Genomic DNA, 23,209 nt, shown 5'->3' with positions numbered 1-23,209 from the left:
AACAACAAGGTTGCACAGTATGCAACAAGACTCCTGTTAGCATAAAAGAAACAAGATCATACAGTGGGGTATGTGAGAATGTTGTTAGGTCATGATGCTTTTTCAGGAGGATTGTAGCAGGGCCTAGAAGAGAAATCCTGTTGGGCAGGGATCCAGTTTCTGGTTCTAAAACTGTTCTGATTCTTAGGCTTTCAATATAGTTAATGGTTTTACATTGGTTTCTAGGGTATTCCTACAATGCTGTGGACTCACTGATGGAGCACAGTGAAGCCAAACAATTCATCTTTAGTCCAAATAGAATTGACAGGTGACTATTATATTTCACAATACAAAGAAAAAAAGACCAAGAAAAACAACACAAAGAAGTTGAAATGTAATTGTCTGTTCCAACCTGAACAGTAGAAAAGTCTGTGTTCTCAGAGGCAACCCTGAAAAGGACCATTGAAGATTAATTCAGTGGCATCAAATGCTAATATTTTTTTCTTTGAAAATAAAGTAGAAGTGGAAGTTGTTATAGGTTCATCATGTTTGCTGTTGAGTAGGGACCAAATATTTTTATCATCCTCTGATTCTGAATTAAGAGTTAAACTGAGTCTGCTGTTTCTATGCACTCTAATCTCACTTTAGAATGGCCTCTCTTTGTAAATCTGTACACCTGAATAATCTTGCAATCCCAATCGTTTTGGTTGGAAAAGATCATCATCTCCATAAGATCATAAAGTCCAACTGTTAACCTAGCACTGCTAAGTCCACCACTAAACCATGTCCTTAAGCATTACACCTACCCATCTTGTAAATGCATCCAGGGATGGTGACTCTACTACTTCCCTGGACAGCCTGCTCTTGTACCTAACAACTCATTTGGTGAATAAGTTTTTCCTAATATCTAGTCTAAACCTCCCCTGGCACAACTTGAGGCCATTTTCTCATGTTCTATCCCTTGTAATGTGGGAGAAGAGACCAACATCCACATTGCTACAACCTCTTTTCAGGTAGTTGTAGAGAATGGTAAAGTATCCCCTCAGCCTCTTTTTCTCTAGACTAAACTCTGGTACCCTCAGCTGCCCTTCGTAAGACTTGTGCTCTAGACCCTTCACCGGCTTCGTTGTTACTCTCTGGACACACTCCAGCACCTCAATGTCATTCTTATAGCCAGGGGCCCAAAACTGGACACAGTATTTGAGGTGTGACCTCACCAGGGCTGAGTACAGAGAGGCAATCCCTTCCCTAGTCCTGCTGGCCACACTATTTATGATAAAAGCCAGGATGCAATAGTCCTTCTTGGCCACCTTTGCACATTACTGGCTCATATTCAGTCAGCTCCTGACCAATATTCACAGGTCCTTTTCTAGAGAACAGCTTTCCAGTCACTCTTGCCCAAGCCTGTAGCGTTGCATGGGGTTGTTGTGACCCAAGTGCAAGACTCAACACCGAGCCTTGTTAAATCTCATACAGTTTGCCTCAACCCCATTGATCCAGCCCATCCAAGACTCTCTGCAGAGCTTTCCTACCCTCAGGCAGATCAACACTCCCACTCAACTTGGTTGTCTTCAAGGTTACTGGAGATCCACTTGATTCCGTTGTCCAGATAACTGGAAAAGATGTTAAAGAGAGCTGGCCCCAACGCTAAGCCCTGGGGAATACCACTTGTGACCAGCCACCAACAGGATTTAACTCCATTCACCACAGCTTCTTGGGCCCAGCCATCCAGCTGGTTTTATCCAGCTAAGTGTACAGTCATCCAAGTCATGAGCAGCCAGTTTCTCCAAAAGAATGCTGTGGAAAACTGTGTAAAAGATTTTACTGAAGTCTAGGTAGATGACATCCACAGATGTCTTACTAAAGACTGAGGCAAAGAAAGCATTAAGTACCTCATCCTTTTCATTACTTTGTCATGTATTTTTTTGCCCCTATTCAGTAAAGGATGGAGATTCTCTTTAGCCCTTCTTTTGTTGCTAATGTATTTGTATTTTATGGCAGTGGCCAGATTAAGTTCTAGTTGGGCTTTGGCTCTTATGATTTTCTCCATTCGTAGCCTAATGACATCTTTGTAGTCCCCATGAGTTTTCTTTCCCTTCTTCCAAAGGCCATAACCTCTTCTCTTTTTTCCCTTTCTTTTTCCCCTTTGTTTTTTGGTTCCAACCAAAGCTCTCTGTTCAGCCAGAACATGCATCTTTCCTGCCAACTCATCTTTTGGCACATAAGGATGACCTGCTTCTGCACCTTTTAAGATTTTCTTCTTGAAGAATGTCCAGCCTTCCTGGACTCTTGACCTTCAGGACTTCCTCCCAAGGTGCTTTGTCAATCAGTCTCGTAAGTAGGCCTAAGTCTGCCCTCCAGAAGTAAAAGGTAGCAGTTCTACTGACCCTCCTCCTTACCTCTCCAAGAATCAAAAATAATAATTTCGTGATTGCTGTGTCCAAGATGGCCTCCAATCATCACACCAAGCACAAATCCTTCTCTGTTTGCAAGCTACAGGTCCAGTGGCATGCCTTCCCTAGTTGACTCACTCAGCAGCTGTGTCAGGAAGTTATCTTCCACACACCAGGAATCTCCTAGGCTGTTTCCTCTCTCCTGTATTGTATTTTCAGCAGACATCTGGGAAGTCCCCTGTGAGAACAAGGGCGAGTGATCGTATGACTCCTCCCAGCTGCTTCCAGAATATTTAGTAATTTCTTTATTTAGTCATATCCTCTGCTCTGCAATTGTATTTGCAAAGAAAAAGTAGCAGTATTAGTTTAAAAAAAGCTTCCTAAACCATTTTGCAGATTTTAGTTATTCAGACTTTGGGCGTATGTGTCTTTGAGAATGTTTAATCTATTGTAGTATCTAGAAGTCATTCCAGTTTGGTCAACTGAACCACGATTTTCAGTTCACTTTTTTGCAAGCCATTTCTGAAAATACTTCTATGGATTAAAAAAAGAAAGGAATCCATATAAATGGAGTCTTTTCCTCAAGTCACATTACACACTGTTAAAATACCTTTATAGCTAGAATAGATTTTTATTTCCTCTGTCCAGTAGGTCATTCTTTAGTGAACTCGTTCAGTTTCCTAAAAAGGTGCAGGAATTCCCTTATCCTGGACAAACTGTAGTGTGGAACTTGAAACACTTTTCTGGGAAGCAGGGAAGCATAGGTTTTGAAATACCTCAGGTTAAAGAGCAAATGAAATTCAGATCTACAGCTTTTTGTTAGATTGCATGGGAATCATAATGCCAGTGTTACTGTTCAACCTTTGTGTCAGTAGAAAGGTGGAATTTATTCCAAGCAACTTGAAATCCAGAGGTGAGATATTTAATAGAGGTATTTTCCAGATGCCTCTTAAATGATTAAATGCAAAAGAATGAGAGATATTTTATTGCTTCTCTTACTGTTTCTTGTAAATTATCTTTAATTGCTGCTTCTCAAAGTACTACTCCTGACACTGCATTGCAATTCCAATGTGCTCTGTTTCTCCATATATTTTTATAGTATATGCAGGCATTTAATTAGGACTATAAATGTCAGTCTGTAAGTCAGCTGTATAAATTAAATACTTTGGGTCTGAACATCAAAATATTTAAGTTCCTTATTGGGGGGGGGGCTTCTCATAATATCTTTGTATGCCTGTGTCACAGTTTGACTCAGGTCCGACAACAATGCTCTCGATCCCCTCCCCCCCCAACCCAGGTAGGGAAGGAGAGAGAGAAAAAGAGAGAGACTTGGCAGGATTGAAAACTAAACTACACAGCTTTAATTAAAACACTAATGAATGATACAAGAAAATATATACAATTATATACAAATATATTCAGGAATGGGCAAAAAGCCTCTCGCCTCCCCCACCCCAGCAACTCCCACAGCACTTCCCTGAACTGGGAAGAGTCCTGAGGAATCCCGGAGCTGCTGCTGGAGAAAGCAGAGAGTTATGGGGGTCAGGAGAGATCAAGCCTGAGGATCAACGGTGATGGATGAACAGAGTCCTCCCTGGACGCCGGCCATGGACCGAAGAGAAGGGAAGAAGAAGAAGGAAGGAAGTTGTCTTCTGTGATCTCTGACCTTCCTTTGAGCTTACGTAGATATATGGAATGGAATATCTTTGGCCAATTTTGCTGTCCGTCTAACTCAGCCTCCTACGGGGGGGGGTCACAGATCTCCCCATAGTGTCTGAGCCGGCAGAGTGCAGGTGCGGCCTTGAAGCCTCAGTAGTTAGAAAAACATTCCTCTGTCTTATCAGCCTAGCAGAACACACTGTTGCTAGTTACAAGAAAGCTTACTGAAGGAAAAAAAAATCAGTAAAAAGAAAAATTGGCTTCCTCCTGGCTCAAACCAGGACAGCCTGAGAGTTAGGTTACTGTTAGACCTTTAATGAACCAGATTAGTCTACATGTAGAACTTTCAAAATTTTTGTCCAGCACTGAGCTATTTAAAATATCTCACGGGATCCACAAAAAGAATCATACCTTGAGAAGAAAATGCAAGTGGTGGCACCATTGAATTAATTTAGGAGAAGGAATCCTCCTTGCTGGTTTGCTCAGGTTGATTAGCTCTGTGCTGGAATGTAAGGGTATTTTGTGAAGACTTTGACATAATGACACATTTCCTCCTTTATTATACTCACCTTCCTAATCTGGCTCCAGCCAGTCTGCTTGGAACAATTGCACTCCCTTCAAACCTGGTCAGGTCTGCTGCTCTCTTTTGCTGTGTTTACAGTAGCTCTCTTCTATCTTAATAGCACTTGTGTTAAACATATATTAGGCTCAAGCTTACACATTTTTAGGCTTTGGTGAATTTTACATTCTTGGATGAAAAGTCTGTTAGACATCTATGTTATGCTTTATTTTCTTCTCCAGCCCTTTGCCGTGCAAGTTTTTACTGGAGGATAAGAAAAAAAAAAAGTGACTAGTATCTTTTGGATCATGAGTCAGGAGTGACAAATCAAAGTTTAAAATCTTTCTTTTGAAGAACAGGTAATTGTGTAAAGAGAGAGATACAAAGCTTAAACTGAATATAAATACTGTTCTCTTCTAAAAATACGCTGTTCAAAAACTTAATTTATAATTTACTTTTTTAATTGGCTTTAAAGTTTGATAAACGGTTGATTTTGATGAGCTGTAGTACAGTCATCATCTTGCTTTTTGAATTGGGGAAAAAAAAAAAGCATGCACAGAATGCTAATAATCTCAGAGGGTTATGGTTGCACTGGGGCCACACAATCTGTAGCATGAATGTATATTCAGGTTATGCTGCTTGGTCCCAAGACTAGAGAAAAGCCTTTGATTCTCTTTAGCAGAAAAGTCATTAAAAAGTTTCATCAAAAACTACGTGCTTCTGTGTTTGTAAATATGGGCTGGGAATGAGAAGTCATGGGGTATCTATCTACATGTAATGTTATAAGCTGTTTAATGTCAGTTGGAAACCAGTAAAATAGTATCTAGCATCTAGAAATGTACAATTATGGGGTCTGTTATCAAAATAAAAAAGTATATCGGATGCAGTAAGGATTTTTTTCATATTTGTTTATGAAACAAGCCCTAGGTAATGATCTTAAATGCTCATCTTATTTTTGTTTTAAAATACCGGGTTTTGAAGTGTTGAAGTTTAAAATTTCTGACTTTAGAGAGTCATCTTGTCTACACAAGCCAAATAGTTTCTAATATCTTTAAAGACTGTAGCTCACAGAGGTAAGAAACATGTAGCAAACAAGTATTTTTATGAGTAGCTATGATCTCCTTAGTATTACACTTAATGACATCTGGATATTAAAAGGATTTTTTAACTGGTAGTAAGCAGACATACAGCCCTGTTCATGCTCTGAGAATTTAGAATTTAGGTCTTGATCATGTGGATTTGGAGCTCTTATTTGGGTCTGGTAACTGCAACATTTCCCAATCCATGCTAAGATTGCTACTTCATATTGGCATGGAAATCTTACATGAAGTCTCCAATAAAACTTTCAGAACACTGAGCCATGTTTATTAAAAAATGCAACTTTGTTATGCCTAGTCAGTTTACAATTTTGCAGGTTTTTGTTGTGTTTATCACTGGAGATCTTGGGGAAGATCTACCTAAAAAGATTGGGAAGGCAGTTTTTTGTTAACCATATAGATGAGAGTATGGTGTCATCTTCATATATGAGATGGAGAGTTCTGAACCATAGCAAAGTGCAGTAAAAAATAATTGAAGTTTTGGATGTTTGGCAACTCAAAAAATTTATCTGTATTGGTAAAAGCTTGGTTTCTACATTCAGGCTTTAGAGATACATGTATTAGGATACTTTTTCCCCAGCCCCAGATACAGCTTGCATGCTTCAGCATGAAGAAGCATGTGACAGCATTATGTTCAACAGGGAAAAAAAACCAACACATTGTTGCCACAAAGCATAGAAGTGTTTGGAGTGAAAAAACATGCTCTGGGGGCACAGTTGGTATGGTTTTTATGTGGTTTGGTTTTTTAGTATTCCAGATTCAACAAAATATATTGAGGGCTGGATGTTGGTAGGTTTGTGTCCTACTGCTTATTCTGACCAACAGTTTTTGAATTTTCTCTCAGGTGGCACAGGCATAAAGTCTCACCGCTATGGGTTCTTCATGTGTCTGATAACATGGTTTTGATGCAACTGATTATTTTTTTTTTTCTTTTTCAATGCCCTTAACCACTTGCCTCAACTGTATTAACTGGTCTGTTTTCATACAGCTTTAGATCTGAAAAATCAGTAGTGGTGTTGTTTCCTTAAATCCAGGATGATCAAGGACACAATTCTGGTGTTGGATAATATGTTTGCTGGTTTTGTTAATGATTGCTTGTCTTAAAAAACATTGAGGGTTGAAGATGGGGATTGGGTGTAGCAGTGTTACTTTTTGGGTTGGGGGGGTTGGTTTGGGGCTTTTTTGGCTTGATTTGGGTTTCTTGGAAAACTGTGTGTTCTCCTCAGTAAAGTTTTAATCCAGTAGTTTGCCTTCAGTGGTACTCTTTTAAAAATATTTGTCATCCAGGTGCGAATTTTCCGTATAATCTGGATTAACTCCTTTGGCAGCAGGTGTTCACTGAGATGCTACAAAATCAGTCTTGCAGTATTCTTTTTTATTTTGTGTGAAACTGCACACAAAATATAGTGTGAAAATAGCTGGTGTTTAATATAGTAGAGGTCTCCAAAAGTGCTCACAGACCTAGGAAATGCAGTGATGTAAGAAATCTTTGTTTTTAACTCCTCTTTTTAGGAGGAAGTAGGTTTAAAAAGAATCAAAACCAATGAAAAACCATAATTTAAAACACCTTTGAACTGCAGAATACTTTTTTTTTTCCCCTTTTTTTGCTGCAGCACCTTTTCCTGCACATCTAAAGCAAATAGTTGAGTCCTTCCTATGTTTTCATGTAGGCAGTTGCACCTACATATTGTTGACCATTTAGGGAACTCAGCGTGGGATTATTTTAATGCTGAAGGACTTCATATGTGCAGAAAGAATGTCATCCTTCTAGAGATAGAAGGAGAAGGCAGTAAAACTTGAGATAAGATGCTTAGTGGTGTGGTATAGGATAGGGGGAATAAATAATGAAGTGCAGGAGAAAAAATATTATTTTCCTCTGTAATAATTAGACATTGAAGGGAGAGGAAGAACACAAAGGATATGTAGGAATAATCTAAGTACTGACAGGATTTTTTTTAATTTGGTGATTTTTTTCTCAGTTATAGTTATAATTAACCTTATTTTTCTATATGCTTTAAGAAATTTTGTATTTTTATCAAAAAAACCTGCATATGTAACAAAATGTAAAATGAAAATTATGAAAATATGTTAACATTGAAATTACAGACTATTAAAATTTCTTGTTCACCTCTCACTGTAGGCTTTCCAAATTTAGTAGTAATATAGAGGTACAGGTTTCCTTGCTGTGCATTTTATTACATCTAGTGATACAGAAGCAGATCAGTGCATGTCCCTCCATTCTTTCTTGTTCACCTTGGATTTTTTTAATTGAGCAATATTCAGTGTAAAACTGTTTTTGCAGTTAAACTGAATATGCAAATATATTTTAAGACCCAGCCAATTTAAAGTGGGGAAATGAAGTGAAAACTGCGACTTTGCTTCATAACCAAATGTGCGTGTACACCTGTAATGGTTTTGTAGCCAAATAATTCTTTTAATTATTCCTAATTAGTGTTTTCATTATAGTTGAACATGAGCCATAAATACCTCCGTGTCTAGGTACATAAAAAAAATAATTAGATTTTATTAATCTCAGTTTTTAAAATAATACTTCTGTTTATTTTCTCGTGTCTAATAGCCTTTCTGGCAGAAACCTGATTTCAGTCTGAAAGGAGCATTAAATTAGTCCAGTGCTCAAAAACTGTATATAATAAATATACAAATAAAATTCCCACTGATACAGGGTGTGTCTTATTTAATTTGCTGAACCTGTAGCAAGTCTGTACTGAGCAAAGTGCTTTCTGTGGGCATGAGATGCTTTTGAGATTGAGAAGATTCACTCAATATACCAATAATGTCCTTAACCTGTACCACCTATCAGCAACTGTTACTGAATAAATTGACTGTAATGGCAATGAAGTTAAAATTGCATTCTTGTAATAGGAAGAAATTTAAACAGAGACTTTTAACTGCTCTTATGATGCATGTTTTCAGGTAATGTGCAAAGACTGCATTTTGTTCTTAAATTTGATATGTTAGACAATGGTATCTTTTCCTCCTCTCTTCTTTTTGGAAGGTGGTCTTGGAATGCACATTAAAGAAGGACCTCGTTTACAACAAAGTTACTCCTACTTTTTACCACTGGAAGGTTGATGACAAAAAGTTTGGCCTCACATTTCAGAGTCCTGCTGATGCAAGAGCATTTGACAGAGGTATTCGGAGAGCAGTAGAGGATATTTCTCAAGGTACATATTTCAGGTGAAGGGGCTTATGGGGGCAGGGAGGCAGGTGTTGGGTGTTTAGTAAATGGGGTAAGTCAGACCGCTTTGCATAAGATTAGTGCTGACAGTATTTGAAGATGTGAATTCATCTATAGCATATTGAGATTTGAACAGTTCCTAAAAAGTACTTCTAAACAGCATTTCTAAAGTGCCATTCATCCAAGTGTCTTAGATTGTTTCTCAAACACTAATAAGGTAATACCCTGAAACATCCCTACATAATAAAGCATTGCCTCTTTTTTTAGAGATGAAGAAATGGAGGAAGTTAGAACACTATAGTGTCTTACTTGGATCTTCTTAGAAGCTTTTTACAGCTTCTGTGTTCTTAGAGGATAAGCTGTGAAGTTGAATGATTTAAGACTCATTGAGTTCTCTTTTTACCTGTGCATACTTTCATTTAATATGTTTATTTGTTTACTAACACTGACAGTAGTTCTGAGGACAGGTTTATATGGGACTGCAGAATAATTTAATAGTAATATGGCTAACTGGTTCCAGAGTTTCATGGACCTCTCAGAAACCAGTGAGCAAACTGAAGCAGATCATCAAGCCTTGATTCCGAGCTGAAAATGTGATAAATGTATTGGCAGATGGGGAGAGGGAAGGAGGAATACAGGTGTCTATTGAATGGAAGGAATATCTCTTCAGGCTTGTAAAAAGTAACTCACAGGGAGAAATTTCAACAAAATATTCTATGCTGTGATGTTCTGTAAATTTAAGGATTTAATGTGTTATATTAGCAAAGTAAGAAACATGTTTCTGAAGGGAAATATTTTTTTACATACTAGAATGACTTTTTTTTTTTTAATTGTGCTGATATCATCCATATCCCTGCAAGAGAAATAATTAGAGAACATATGACTTCTCTCTTAGGGTCTCACAGTTGCAATATCTACTGATTTATACCAAAATATAGCACAGCGTGCATTCATGTCAAGCAAATGTACTTGCCTTTAATTTTCAAAATGCTACATTAGCAAGAATATACTCCCTTGCTTCTGACTTCTGATGACACTTTAGCAAATGCTTTTGCAAGAAAGGTGTGAACAAGAGAGAGGAGTGTGGCTAGGAATATTCAGTATATGAAATGCAGAATGCAGAAAGTTACAATCAACATGAAATATAGAGAACTGGTTTAAAAAGTAAACAAGCATGTCTATATCCTCATAGCTGGATATTGAAGGATGTTGTGGACTACTAGAAGCAGTAAACTGTAAATAAAAAGAAAGTAGTCTTGCAATTTGGGGTTTTTTACCTTTTTCTGTAGGTTATCCACCCTCTCAAAATGATGTTGAAGTGGCAGAAGACTGCTTTCAAGTGAGTATTTCAATTTTTTTATTGATTGTGCAGTTATTTTTTTAAGAAATTCATTGAACAATTTTTTTTCATTAATGAGAATAACCAAAACAAGAGCAATAGCAAAATTCCATTTGATGAAGTGAGTTCAAGAACAATTATCTAGAAGACTGAAAATGTTGTCTGATCTAAACTTAAGTAGTCAATATTTAATCAACAGGTTGATTAACCGTCCTGAGTTTAATTTTTAAGTTTACAATGTCTGTTCTAGGTTTTGTGTCCTCTTTGAACTCATGGGAACATGGAGTATTCTTTGGGGGGAAAAAAAAAATAGAGGGGTCAGGAATCTTACTCTGCTACATGCACATCCTATATGTTTTCCTAGATTTCACTCTGCAGTGATTGACACTTCTAATGTTATTAGAGTTGAAAAGATGCTGAAACAATGGTTTAAGAATCCAGTCCAAAGAAGGGCAGAGGCTCAGATAAATTTAAAAAACACTGAAGATAAAGCAGTCACTTCTTGAGATTCAAGTTTGTATTGATCCATATTTGCATCGTTCTATTTCTATAGGTTATAATGGCAGAAGAGAATAATATGAATTCTGAAGCATAATGTGCTTCAGAATTATACTGCTTACACAAAAACCATATTCAGTACTGTAACACTGATGTGTAGCACTGCCTGGGAATATCCAAGAATCCAGGTAGTTAAAAAGTCAGTATAAACAAATACTATGGATACATATATAAAGTAAATAGCGGTAATATAACTGAGAAAAAAACCTACTTGTGTCTATGTGTACTTGTCATTTCTTCTACAGTTTAAGGGAAAGTCTTGCATTTACTTACATATACATTCACTTTTCAGAGTGTACATATTGAAGTTAATATGAAGCTGATGCAGAATGAAGTTTACTAAGGGGTCTTAGTCACTATTCAAAAAACTAATAGTATTCCTAAGTGGTTTCTTGTTTCTTGATGGAAAGATTTTTGTCATTTTTGCAACACTAACTTTTTTATCAGTGTAGATAGATGCAGCATAGAACCTTTGCCACACAAAATCAAGAAAATTAGCAGCCTACTTTGAAGATATCGGTAAGAACCAAATTACGATAGGAGATGGAGAGTCAAGTATTAGAAAGGATACTGCAATGCAGTGGCAATGCAGAAAAGTCTCCTGGTTTCTTTCCATTTTGTGGTAGAAAAAAATGTGTCTCTGTGTAAGTGTTGGCTGTGCAACCACCTGTTGTTCTTTATTGCTTTATTTTAAGGCACTTTAAAGTAAAACCTATAAATACTGGATGTTTTGGATTTAAAATAGGAATGAGATTTTGACATGGTGGAGGAAATGTGTGCCAAAGTTAATGCAATTCTTAATCAGCTTTTAAAAGACTTGTTTAAACAAGCTTTGTTGCAAGGATTAATAACTGAGCAATTTCTACAGGCCTAATGAGATTAGAGGAAACTAATTACCTCTTGATTATGCTGCCTAGCTATTCCATTTCTATATAAGTATGCCAAAAATGAAGGAAATATCCAGGATTATTTATATTTATGAAGTTTGTTATTGAGAAAGTGGAGAAAAGTGTATTTACATATTCTAATCTGTAGAGGTATATTTAGATATGTAAATAGAGAATGTAGATTTACTTCTTGTATAATACAAATACATATACTTTATATATACATACATTTTAAAAAAATCTCTCTGTATATATAACTTAATTGTACAAACAATCCTGTTTGGTGCAACCCACTGCTAGAATTATCTGTTGCGTTCCATACAGACAGGAAAACATTTAATAACTTCATCACAGCACACATTGTTTTAATTGTGAATTCATGCTGGGAATACAAGCCAAGAATTACCTGTTTTCTAGAGATGACAAAAGCTAGCCAATCTCGCTTGCCATATCTTGCATAGCAAAGTAAAATAAATTATGCTAGATTTGCCTATTGATAACAATGCCAGAAGGAGGGGGAAAGAAATGCCAGAAAGGCTGAACCCACCCTCGTTTAGCTATGCTTCATTTAATTCTGGTTTATGTATCAGTAACAAAGTCATAATTGCAGGATTATGAATGTCAGTGTAGAGAGGCTATAGCATTTTCCTTACAGGCACCAGGTCTAGTCATCAAGAATATCTTGGAAATACCAAATTGTGTACAATCTCTTCTAAAAATTATTAGGTACTTCCACCTTCCAAGATTTATACTGTTGTTAAGTGGAACTTGATATTGCAGGGTGTTTAAATTGAAAGACTGCTAAGGCCATTTTGTTTGAAGATAATATATTATGTATTTGAAGAGTAATGTTGACTTGTCCCTCCTTCTTCCCACCCCACTATATTTTAAAAGGCATAATGATTTGTTCTCCCCTGTTTATTCTATAAGCTGTTTTCCCAAGTCTCTCATAGTGTTTTTAGTAAGTTTTAGAGTGTGTATGTGTATGGATATATATATGTGTGTATATATATATATATATAATGCATGGATATTTTAGAGTGTGGCTAGAATGTTAAAGAGCTGGATGATACTTGGATATGAGGGCAATGGGATGTTTTTTCTTCATCAAAACTGTCTTCTAGAATCATAATTTGTTACCTCCAAGGAATGAAGTGCAAAAAATCAAGCAGAAGGGCTTCTCTATTTAATTAAATATATTAAGTATTAATAAGTCTAAAATAGGAAAATATTTTTAAAAGAGAGAAGTTATTTAGCACTATACTTTTCATAGCATGTTTGTAAATGCACTTTTATTTTTGTCTATACCCTGGAGTAACTGTCATGTGTAGTGATATTCTTCAGTTTCATTTTTTCTTCTTTAGTTAGTATGATAGGCAGAGTGCCCAGAATGTACATTTGAAAATACTCATTTTCATACATATTTTTCAGTTACATCATCTACCGTCAAGGTGTTTCAGCTGTGCTGTTCTAGTCATCTTACACAGCAGGTTTTTTAATGCATATTTGAAGTATGAATATAGTGCATAGTTTGTATATAAATTTCACTAACACTGGTTCTTTCAAAAATTATGATGATTAGTGATGAAGAAAGCAAAACATGCTTCGTGAGTTATTTTACTGGCTGGTTATATTCAGCACTAAAGAACAAATAAAAGGATCCAAATAAGATCAAAATACCCAGCTTTCTTAGCTAGTCGGTGGCACTGCTGGCAAACTGCAATGCCTACTCTTATTAGATATTATCACCTTTTATAGATGTAGAAAGCAGGAACAAGGGTTGTCCAAAGCTTGCACTTGTGACTCTCTAATGCAGATCCTAAAACTGAACTCTTACCTTGTGCTTTCTAGGCTTACATTTTCCTCACTGTAATGTGTTGTATCATCTTGAGTAGCATTATGCACCATATACAGAACAACCAGGTGATCAGGCCCAGTCAGCAGCTGGACTTCCATAGGGTCTTTGACACTGTCTCTCACAGCATTCTGATGAAAATGCTGGCTGCATATGGCTTGGAGAGGCGTATGCTCTGCTGGGTAAAACACTGGCTGGATGGCCAGGCCCAGAGAGTGGTGGTGAGTGGAGTTAAATCCATTTGGTGGCTGGTCACAAAGTGGGGTTTCTCAGGGCTCAGTATTGAGACCACTTCTTTTTTACATCTTTATCAATGATCTTGATAAGGAGATAGAATGCACCCTCAGTAAGTTTGTGGACAACACCAAGTTGGGAGGGAGTGTTTATCTGCCTGAGGGTTGAGGGTAGGGAGGCTCTACAGAGAGACTTAAACTGGATCGATGAGCTGAGGCAAATTGTGTGAGCTTCAACAAGGCCAAGTGCCAGGTCCTGCACTTGGGCCACAACAACCCCATGCAACGCTAGAGGCTGGAGGAAGAGAAGTTGGAAAGCTGTCCAGCAGAAAGGGACTTGGGGGTACAAATTGATTGAATATGAGCCAGCAGTGTGCCCAGGAGGCCAAGAAGGCAAATGGCATCCTGGCCTGTATTAGAAATAGTGTGGCAAGCAGGACCAGCGGGGTGATCCTCCCTCTGTAGTCAGCATTGGTGAGGCCCCACTTCAGATACGGTGTCCAGTTTTGGGCACCTCAATACAAGAAAGACATTGAGATGTTGGAGCATGTCCAAAGAAGAGCAACGAAGCTGGTAAAGAGCCTTGAGAACAAGTCTCATGAGAGGCAGCTGAGGGAACTGAGGCTGTTTAGTCTGAAGAAAAGGAAGCTAAGGGGACACCTCATCACTCTCTACAACTGTCTGAAAGGACATTGTAAAGAGGCAGGCACTGATCACAAGTAACTGGAGATAGAACAAGAGGAAGTGGCCTGAAGCTACACCGGGAGAGGTTTAGACTAGACATTAGGAAGAACTTTTTCACTGAAAGGGTTGTCAGACATAGGAACATGCTGCCCAGGGACGTGGTTGAGTCAACCTCCCTGGATGTGTTTGAAAGTCATCTAGATGTGGCACTTGGGGACATGGCTTAGTGCTGGACTTGGTAGAGTAGGGTTAGTGGTTGGCCTCAATGATCTTAAAGGTCTTTTCTAACCTAAGTGATTCTGTGATCTTGGGTCACTAGTTTGTTGGGTTTTTTATTATTATTATTACGTTCTTTAAATAAAATTTCACAGAAAAAGCTTTCTTCATACTGAAGTTGATTTTTAAGACAGTTTCGCTATAGCTTCTTTAGATACTCTGTTGATCACAAATAATGTTGAAGTATTGTTTTTTAAAAATACCGTTGCTGAAGGGTGTTCATTCTTGCTTATAAAGGTTGCTTACATGAATACAACTACTATTAGTTGTTTAATGAACATATTATATGCAAATTGTTTATATCATTAAATAAGCCTTAGACTTACTAGATTAATTTCAAACAGAAATACACAGATGAGTTAATGCAGAGCTATCTGGCTTCCTGTAGTGCTTGCAACTGGATCCTGGGAATGTATATATAGTTATAAGGAAACATACCCTAGTAATTTGTTTTGGTAGGAGGTTTGGATTTTTTGGTATAAAAACAGGCATTTTGAATGCAGTAGACAAGCTGATTGTTTAAGTCAGTTTGCTTGTTTGTTTAAAGATTGGCTCAGATTCTTTTCCTCTAATCAAATATAAACTATCTGACTTAATTGAAAAAAAATGTAAGAATCTGATATTTTTTTTTCCTTAGAAGTAAATCTAGCTAAATGAAATCTAGAGCTCATGCATTTAGAAGTATTTTATGTGGGGTTTGGATCCTGAAATGTGTAAGTTTTGCTTTCGAAAACTGAAAAATAGAGCAGTTGGGTCTTAATCTCTTTCAGGTTTTGTTGATTCAGCCATACTGGTGTTATTTATAGGCTACCATCACATTTTAACAGTTTTGAAGTAGTAAGAAACGGAGCACTTATGCTTTGAAGTTTCTTACTACTGCCAGAAGAAAACTGTAGACTGATAAATTATAAGCAGAAAAAAACAGTGTAGCATGTTCTTTCAGAAATAGGTAGGTACATTGGGGTTTTTGTGACTATGAAGGGGAAAAGGCCTGCAACACATGCCTTTTCATAAATATGCTATTTAGGGACTGTTCAATTTATTTTGTGTATAACAAAAGGTTCACAGAAGTTATATTTTACAAAAATAACTGGACATTGTGACTTGTAATGAAATGTGAAATTATTTACCTTTGACACTGTATTGTTTTTATGCAGAAGAAGATACTGCATGATAAAACACTAAAGATTACAGTATTTAGTGCACTTAATAAATTGTCTGCTGTAGCTGCTAGAACTAAACGTAATACTTATTTATATTATCCATTTTAAATAAGTCCAGTAATATACCATGCTAAAATTATTTGAGTTTATTAAGCTTTTTTGTGGAGTAGTATTTGAAAAAGTGGAGGAAGTTTTGGGTTTGTTGTTTTTTCTCAGCAGTATCCCTAACTGACTTTACATCTCCCTCTCTATGTTATTTCCTCAGAGTGTTATGTTTTATGTTCTAATTTACTAGTTCCTTCCTTGGAATCCCTAAAAACCTCTATTATGCTTTATATATGCAGGATATATAACCTAGAAAGAAAGAGGCTTGTCAGATACCTTGTTTTTTACTTTAAACTGTACAAACCATCCAGAGTAATCTAGGTAATATTTCAGTCCGTGTCAGAAATATATACCTGATTATAATAAGAGCTTCTTTGCCAAATACGAAAATAGTTGCTCCATCAAACTTAGAAATAACTAAAGTACAAGGAAGTTACTCATGTTTTTGAAACCTCTATCATTTATTCATTATTTTAAAATTAAGGAAACGAAAAAATAATAATTTAAAAGCTTCTTGTATTGGTTAGTATCAAACAGTAGACTTTCAGGCCTCGTGGGAGGTAAACACATGAATTGGGATGCAACAGAAATGCGATCTCTCATCCATCCTTCTATGTAATCATTAAACTTACTCAGAGCAGAACATTTTTAACAATGTTTGCAGAACAATGTTGAATTCCCTCCCAGACTTAACTCTGGCAAATGGGAAAAGTAAGGAAAGAAAATTTGAAGAAGAAGAGAAGCTCAGTCTGGTTTTCATTTTCTCTACAGCTGTCATCTGGCTTTGAATTCTGCTGGAGAGCTACAGCTGGAGTCATTTTATTGCTTTACCCAGCATCCTTTTCCCTGCGCGCACAGAAATGTTTTAGTAGTCTTGGAAAAAAATTCAGAGTATCTCTTAGCAACCATAGGACAGTAATTATTATACCAGCAGCTGGGAGCAAACCAGATTTCCGTTGTGCATTTAAAACTGGCGTAGGATACTTTACAGATGATACTGAATAACCTATGCCAGTACTGTACTTTGTAGGCTGTGGTTAAAGGATATTGAATGTGGGCGATGTAATTTCTTTGAACAGTAGAAAAGGGGAATGTGTGCATCTGTGTTTGTGTGTAATATTCTATATATTTAATATACCAAACCTATTTCATGTGGAAAACTTTACATTTTTGCTTTTTCCTTAAATACGTTTTGCAATACAATAGCTTTTTTTTTTTTTTCTAGAGCCTCTCCTGGAGGTTGTCTGTATTTCCACTAAAAATGTGGGGTTTTAGGTGTTTATGACCTTGTCATAAAACATCACATTGGAGTAGGAAGTGAAGCTGCTTTTTGACACTAATGAATGTGGTTTGGCTGCATCTAAACTATCAGTTTAATTAAAAATACAGAGTTCAGGATATTCATCTGGCATTTCTGTAGTTCTGCATAGTCAGTAGGCTAAATAAGATCGTAACTGAACTGATCACTAACATTCCTCACAAACACCAGAAGTGGCTGTGTCTGCTTGCCTATAGTGTTGGGGTTGGTAGGCTGGGTGTTGTACTTTCCAAACAGCTATCTCATGAGTTCTTACCTTATAATGGTCAGATGCCTTTCTCTGTCGACTTTCACTCCCAGATTTGTCCTTGAAGTCAATTAACTTGAATTGAGGTGTTTGTGTTGGAATTCTATAAAAGCATTCCTTTGTAATTGCTGGGTATAGGGCACAAAGGCTTGCTTTAAGATTAAGGTTTGTATTTTATATATCATTGTCTGGTGCTGCTAGTTAGCACTGTAATACATGATCAGTTCCTGTATTCTGTTTTAGATTGAGACCTTTTTGACTGCCAAGGGGAGTGTGTGTGTCTGTGAGAGCATGCGTCCCTTTTGCCCTACAGTTGAGGGTTTATTATTTTTAAAGAAAAAAGGTGTGAATCACTTTCATGGACAGGAAATAATGCAGGCTATTGCAAATCTCACCCAGGGATAAAGACTGGCTTGTGGGTAGGATGTGTTTTTTCCTTGGGAGGGAAGGAGGAGTAGTTTTGCAGCTCTCATCCCTTCTCCGTAGACCACTCAAATTGGTAATAGATAGGGGGGTAGGAGGGTTAGGTAGTGCTTATCACTGTGGTTTCTGTAAAATGGCTTTAGATGTTCCAAGTGTTCCTAGCTTAAATTGTTTCTGCTTGTAAGCGTTTGTAACATTGCTCAAACCAAAAATAGTTCTAAGCATTTCTTCCTCATTCTGGATGCAGCTCTCCGTGCTTTGGAAGCTTTTATGTCATTGGGCAATGTAGCTGGAGTAGTACCTCCTGTTAGGAAGATGTTTGATATGGCACTAATATTTGATGGTTTTTGCCCTTAAAATAAGTATATACCCATGAAATCTATCTCTTGCCAGTCATTTCAATATTTCTTTTGTACTCCTCTCCCTAGAGTTTTTGAGCAGAAAATTTAATTTTGTCAACAAGGTTGATTGCTTAGTGGCACTATCATACTCAAGGATCTGCCAGAAGTACTTTTTCCTGGAGTTTTGTCTCTTCAAAAGTTTTCAGTAGAACTTCAACCTGATGGAGCTGTTGTCTTTTCTGGGGCGTATGCTCTCTAGAATTAAAACTGATGATTGATTTTTAACATTTTGCCAGTCATAGTACTTCTGAACAATTCTTAAATCCTTAGTGATGTGGTAATTTTCTTTCTCCTAAAGATCAGCTACAGAACAGCTATTTCGCCTTTATCAAGGTGTCTCAAAGCTTTATACCTCAGGCTTTTATGTGAGGTGTTAATGTAATCCCAGAATAAATTCCTTAAGTTTTTGATAAAAGAAAACTAATGATTCAGTGATAGTATTTAACCTGCCAAAACTTCAGGTTTGCCTCTGCCTCAGTAATTTTCTGCAGTGTTTTTATTGTTTCCCCCTTAATGTTTTCTTGATATATACAGATCCTTACCATAAAGCTGAAACATTCTCATGCTGGATCATGCCAGAATTTTCTCAGTGCTATCAGCTTATGACAGTCAGTTACATCTACAGCATTTCTTCATGCAAACAAAACATTGTCTAGTACATTTTTGGCAGCCCAATGGAATTTGTATCAATATGCACTACTGTATCCTAAGTATATCCCAGTCACTTAAGCTTAAAGAATGAGAACTGTTTATTTTTTAGTTCTTTTCAGAAATTAGATCATCTCACAAGCCAATATTCCACCCAAATGTACTTCCTCTTCCTTATTATCAGAGGCACATGTCCTGCAGCTACCCTATTATATGTTGCCATGTGGTCTCATTTTGGTGTCAGATTCCCTGATACAGCCTTAATTTCAAAAAGACAGTCGTTAGTTGTTCAATACACACTTGCTGTGATTAGATATTTTAATTGAGCCAGTATATGTTAAAAATGGCTTTCAGTGCCTTTCCCACTGATCTTGCTTTTAATTTATTAAAAGACTAGTGTTTCCCTTATTAATCTCAGATTATTTTTTTTGTCCAGTTGTATATTTTTAAATGCTGGCAGCCTTGTGGGAAGCTAGGGAAAGCATAATCTTAGAAACTGGGCTGATCTCTCCTTCCTTGGAGAAGTTCCTCAGTCTGATTTGGCAAGTGAGTTATAACAACGTGTATCTCTAATGCCCAAGTTGTGTATGCTCTGCAGAAGAGGAACTCTTATTTTTCAAGGCAGACTCGTAATAAAGAAAATACTTGTGTACTTATGAGTACTTTAAAAATGTGTATTTAAAAATGCTTGTGTTTATAAATGCCTCTAACACATGAAGTAAAATATTAATACATTTATGTATGAACTTTGGTGGGTTTGGTGTGTTTTTTGTATAAATGCACAATCATTTCAAGGGAGTTCTTATGTGTTCTAGACTACTCAAGAAAATACATCAGGTTCATTAATGAAAGATCACCTTTTCCAACACGAAACTGTAGTAACCAGTGAACCTTACAACAATGCAAATTTAAAGCCTTCAGCATTTGAGGATTTCAGCACCAGGAGAGCCTGTTTTCCTAGCCAACCTAACCAGGTAAGACTACCAACAAAAGAAGAGGTTCTTTATTTTCTTGCTGCATTAATGGCACAGTATATAGTTTCTGATAAGAAGGCACTGTTATTCTAAATCTCTGTATCTAGTATTACACGCTCAACTTCTTGAAATTATCAATAAAGCTTTGCAGCTGAAACATTACGGAATCGTTATGGCAGATGTAGAGCTCTGTGAAGGTATTTGCCTATTTACTTTTTTACCTGTAATGCAGCAGACTATATGAATAAACATTTCAATTTTTTTGAAGTCAGGTTTCTTTATGAGACTTCTCTATCTGCAGACTTGAAAAGCTGTTTGAATTTGTTCTGAAAATGTTACCTGGCCATGAGCTCAGTCTCAGTTACATGTATGCTAATAGTGTTTTGATTATAAACATTGTGTCTTTAAAATACTTTTTATCTTGGATGTGTCACACAGTGGGGCACTTTTGCTAAATATTTTTAGTGAATCATTGTTTATACTTTCTAACTGCCTATTTAAACGAAAACACTCTATTTTGGTAATGAAAGGAAAACATTATCTTAGTTATGCCTGAAAAGTATTAAGCTATTGATTACCAGATTCTTAACACGGAAAAAAACCCACTGATGTGGGTGTACATGCAGAAGGCTGATGTACAGACATTTTTTTAATTGGGTCATATTTATGCATTAGATTGCAAAGGCAATGTTACAGCTTTTTTTTTTTTTTTAAAAAATTTCATTTTGCTTTATTCTAAGCCTCAAAGAACTGACAGGTTTTGTAGACTGTAGAAGAAGACTTCGTAGTGAGTTGGATAACAATCTAAAGTTCTTGGGCCTAGAAGCAAACACATGGGAAGCTTTTTAGAATAAGCTTAATAACATTTTTTTTTTTTTTTAACAATATTCATTTTGCTTTATTCTAAGCCTCAAAGAACTGACAGGTTTTGTAGACTGTAGAAGAAGACTTCGTAGTGAGTTGGATAACAATCTAAAGTTCTTGGGCCTAGAAGCAAACACATGGGAAGCTTTTTAGAATAAGCTTAATAACAGAATTCAAAGCAGAATGCAGGTTCACGTAGTTATGAACATGTAATCAGAAAATATTTCTGCTCATTGAAATAAGCTTTTTAATATCCTCAGTCATTATTGCAAGGAAAGATAGGATTGTATTATTCTTGTGTCTGCTGCTTTCTAACTGCTTTATTAGGCAAAAGAAGCAAACAGTGTTATCTGGAGAATTAACTAAAGAGCATGAAATTACAAACTTCAGGTTTTCAGTCATTGCTTGAGCTCAAATTATCTCTGTGTAAGTCACCTCATATTTTTGTTTGTTCTGTTAATCAAGAATTATATGTTTCCCTCTTCCCATTTGCTTGCTAAGAGAATTAAAACATTTCTTAGAATAGATGAGTGATTAGGTGTTGTAGCTAACACTTTTCATTTACAGTAACCAATGATGTACGTGCTGTTAGTCTTCCCAAAGTTGAAAAGAAAAGTGCAGTAGCCTAAAATACCTGTCTGTTTTCATAGCACATAGGGAATTTGCTGCAGAGCTGTGGTATACTGGGGGTAGTGCCTGTTTGATAGAAATTAAAGATGAATGTCTTTGAAACGACAGTGTTAGAATTAATTTCTTGTAGACTGTAGTTATGGGAGATTCCTTGGAAATTGAATTAGATATTCTTTAAACTATTGTTCTCATATTGTAGCACCACCTGCATCCAACACTCCCTGCTTTTTGCCTGGTCCTGTGGTGCACACCTTTAGAACATACGCAAGTCAACAAAATCTCACATTCAGTTTGTGCACACATTACACTGTCTCTGCTGAACTCCATGCATGTGACCATGTGGCACAGCAGATCTTGAGCTGAATACCTGTTTTGTTTCAGTGATGTATGAATAACTTTGAACACTCTTACTGTGCTTGTAGTTGAATAGCTCAAGAAGTAGATGCTCAAACTAAAGAAGTGGTTAATGACGGTTCAGATCTTTACCTCTACTAATGTGACTGTTACTAAAAAATATCCAAGTACCTCCACTCTTCAGCTACAGTGATGATACGATGTAATACACTGATGCACGTTTAACTTAAATTTAGTACTTTGCAGTGCTATATGCAGCTGCTGGTGTCCTCATATTGGGGAGCTACAAGCTGAGCAAAGTCAGGGACATCTGTTTGAGGAGAGATAGTGAAGGCTATAGTACCAAGCAAGTGTTCATGCCTTGTTTAAAGGCACAGCCCTTCAAGTAACAGTTTTAAGATCAAACAGGTGAGGCACTGAAACAGGTTGCCCAAGGAAGTTGTGGTTGCCCCCTCCCTGGAAGTGTCCAAAGCAAGGTTGGGTAGGGCTAACTTAACTACCTTACCTAACTTAATTGTTCTTAAGGTTTTTTGATGTATCTCATGCTTTCATATACATCCCATTAAACACCCAATATGTAAGCACTTTACAAGTAAAGCTTTACCAAAATTTCTCCTGTTTGCTCTTTTTCAGCATTTCCTACTTCCTTTCTTAAAAAAACCCCGATTTCTTAATATCAGTTGCATAAAGAACATAATACTGCCTTGCTTGTAACATGTCAGACCTTTGCATTTTAGTAGCTTTTTGGCTGGGGACTTGAAAAACAGAGTTCTAAGTCTTTTGTGTGTTCTGCTCAAACAAGCAGAAAGCCTTCAAAGACTAAGGAGACGTCACATTTTACAGTTGTTAGTATTTGTAGTGATCTTTAATGGCTATTAGCTGTCTGGGGAATGGGAGGTTGAGGTTTTGGGGTTTTGTTTTCTTTCAAACAATGCGTTTTATTTAATGTCTTAAGTACATGCGTAATATTCTGTGTGGATGGTGGGGTAAGGATCCTTTATGACTGTAACATAGAGAATCGTAATGACATTTTTTATGCTTTTCCCCTTAAATAAATTTATGCTGGTTACTGTTCTAGAAAGCCAATTAGCCATAGCTAGTTATTGATGGTGCAACAATGGGCTCTTTCTCTTGTTTGAGAACAGAATAGAGTGTAGAAGTACTCTGCTTTTATAAGCAAAGGGGAGGCCTAGCTGCTTGCATTGGAGCCTGGGGAAGTATGGAAGAGCAGTGATGTTAGCTGAATAGGATATAACCTTTCTTCACCCCATATCTTTTAGACCTTGTGGAAGTCTAAGTGTGTGGCTTGGAGCCAAGAAAAAAAAAAAAAGGTTCTTGTTAGCATACTTCAATTGAAACTCCCA

At 36.8% G+C, this 23,209-nt stretch overlaps 1 protein-coding gene across 2 annotated transcripts in view; it reads left to right on the top strand.

The window, feature by feature from the left end:
- Positions 1-23,209, top strand: part of SPRED1 (sprouty-related, EVH1 domain containing 1) — a 28,612-nt gene that overhangs the window by 1,990 nt on the left and 3,413 nt on the right. For both annotated transcript variants that reach the window (XM_010007701.1, XM_010007702.1), the window contains 3 exons: positions 8,704-8,872; positions 10,176-10,225; positions 19,839-19,997. In XM_010007701.1, coding sequence (XP_010006003.1) covers positions 8,704-8,872; positions 10,176-10,225; positions 19,839-19,997 — 378 coding nt within the window. The remainder of the gene's footprint in view (positions 1-8,703; positions 8,873-10,175; positions 10,226-19,838; positions 19,998-23,209) is intronic.

Source organism: Chaetura pelagica, unplaced genomic scaffold (genome assembly GCF_000747805.2).
Source record: "Chaetura pelagica isolate M959 unplaced genomic scaffold, ChaPel_1.0 scaffold70, whole genome shotgun sequence".
Classification (NCBI taxonomy): domain Eukaryota; kingdom Metazoa; phylum Chordata; class Aves; order Apodiformes; family Apodidae; genus Chaetura; species Chaetura pelagica.
The sequence above is the reverse complement of the archived record's forward strand: the minus strand, read 5'-3'. Positions and strand labels throughout refer to the sequence as shown.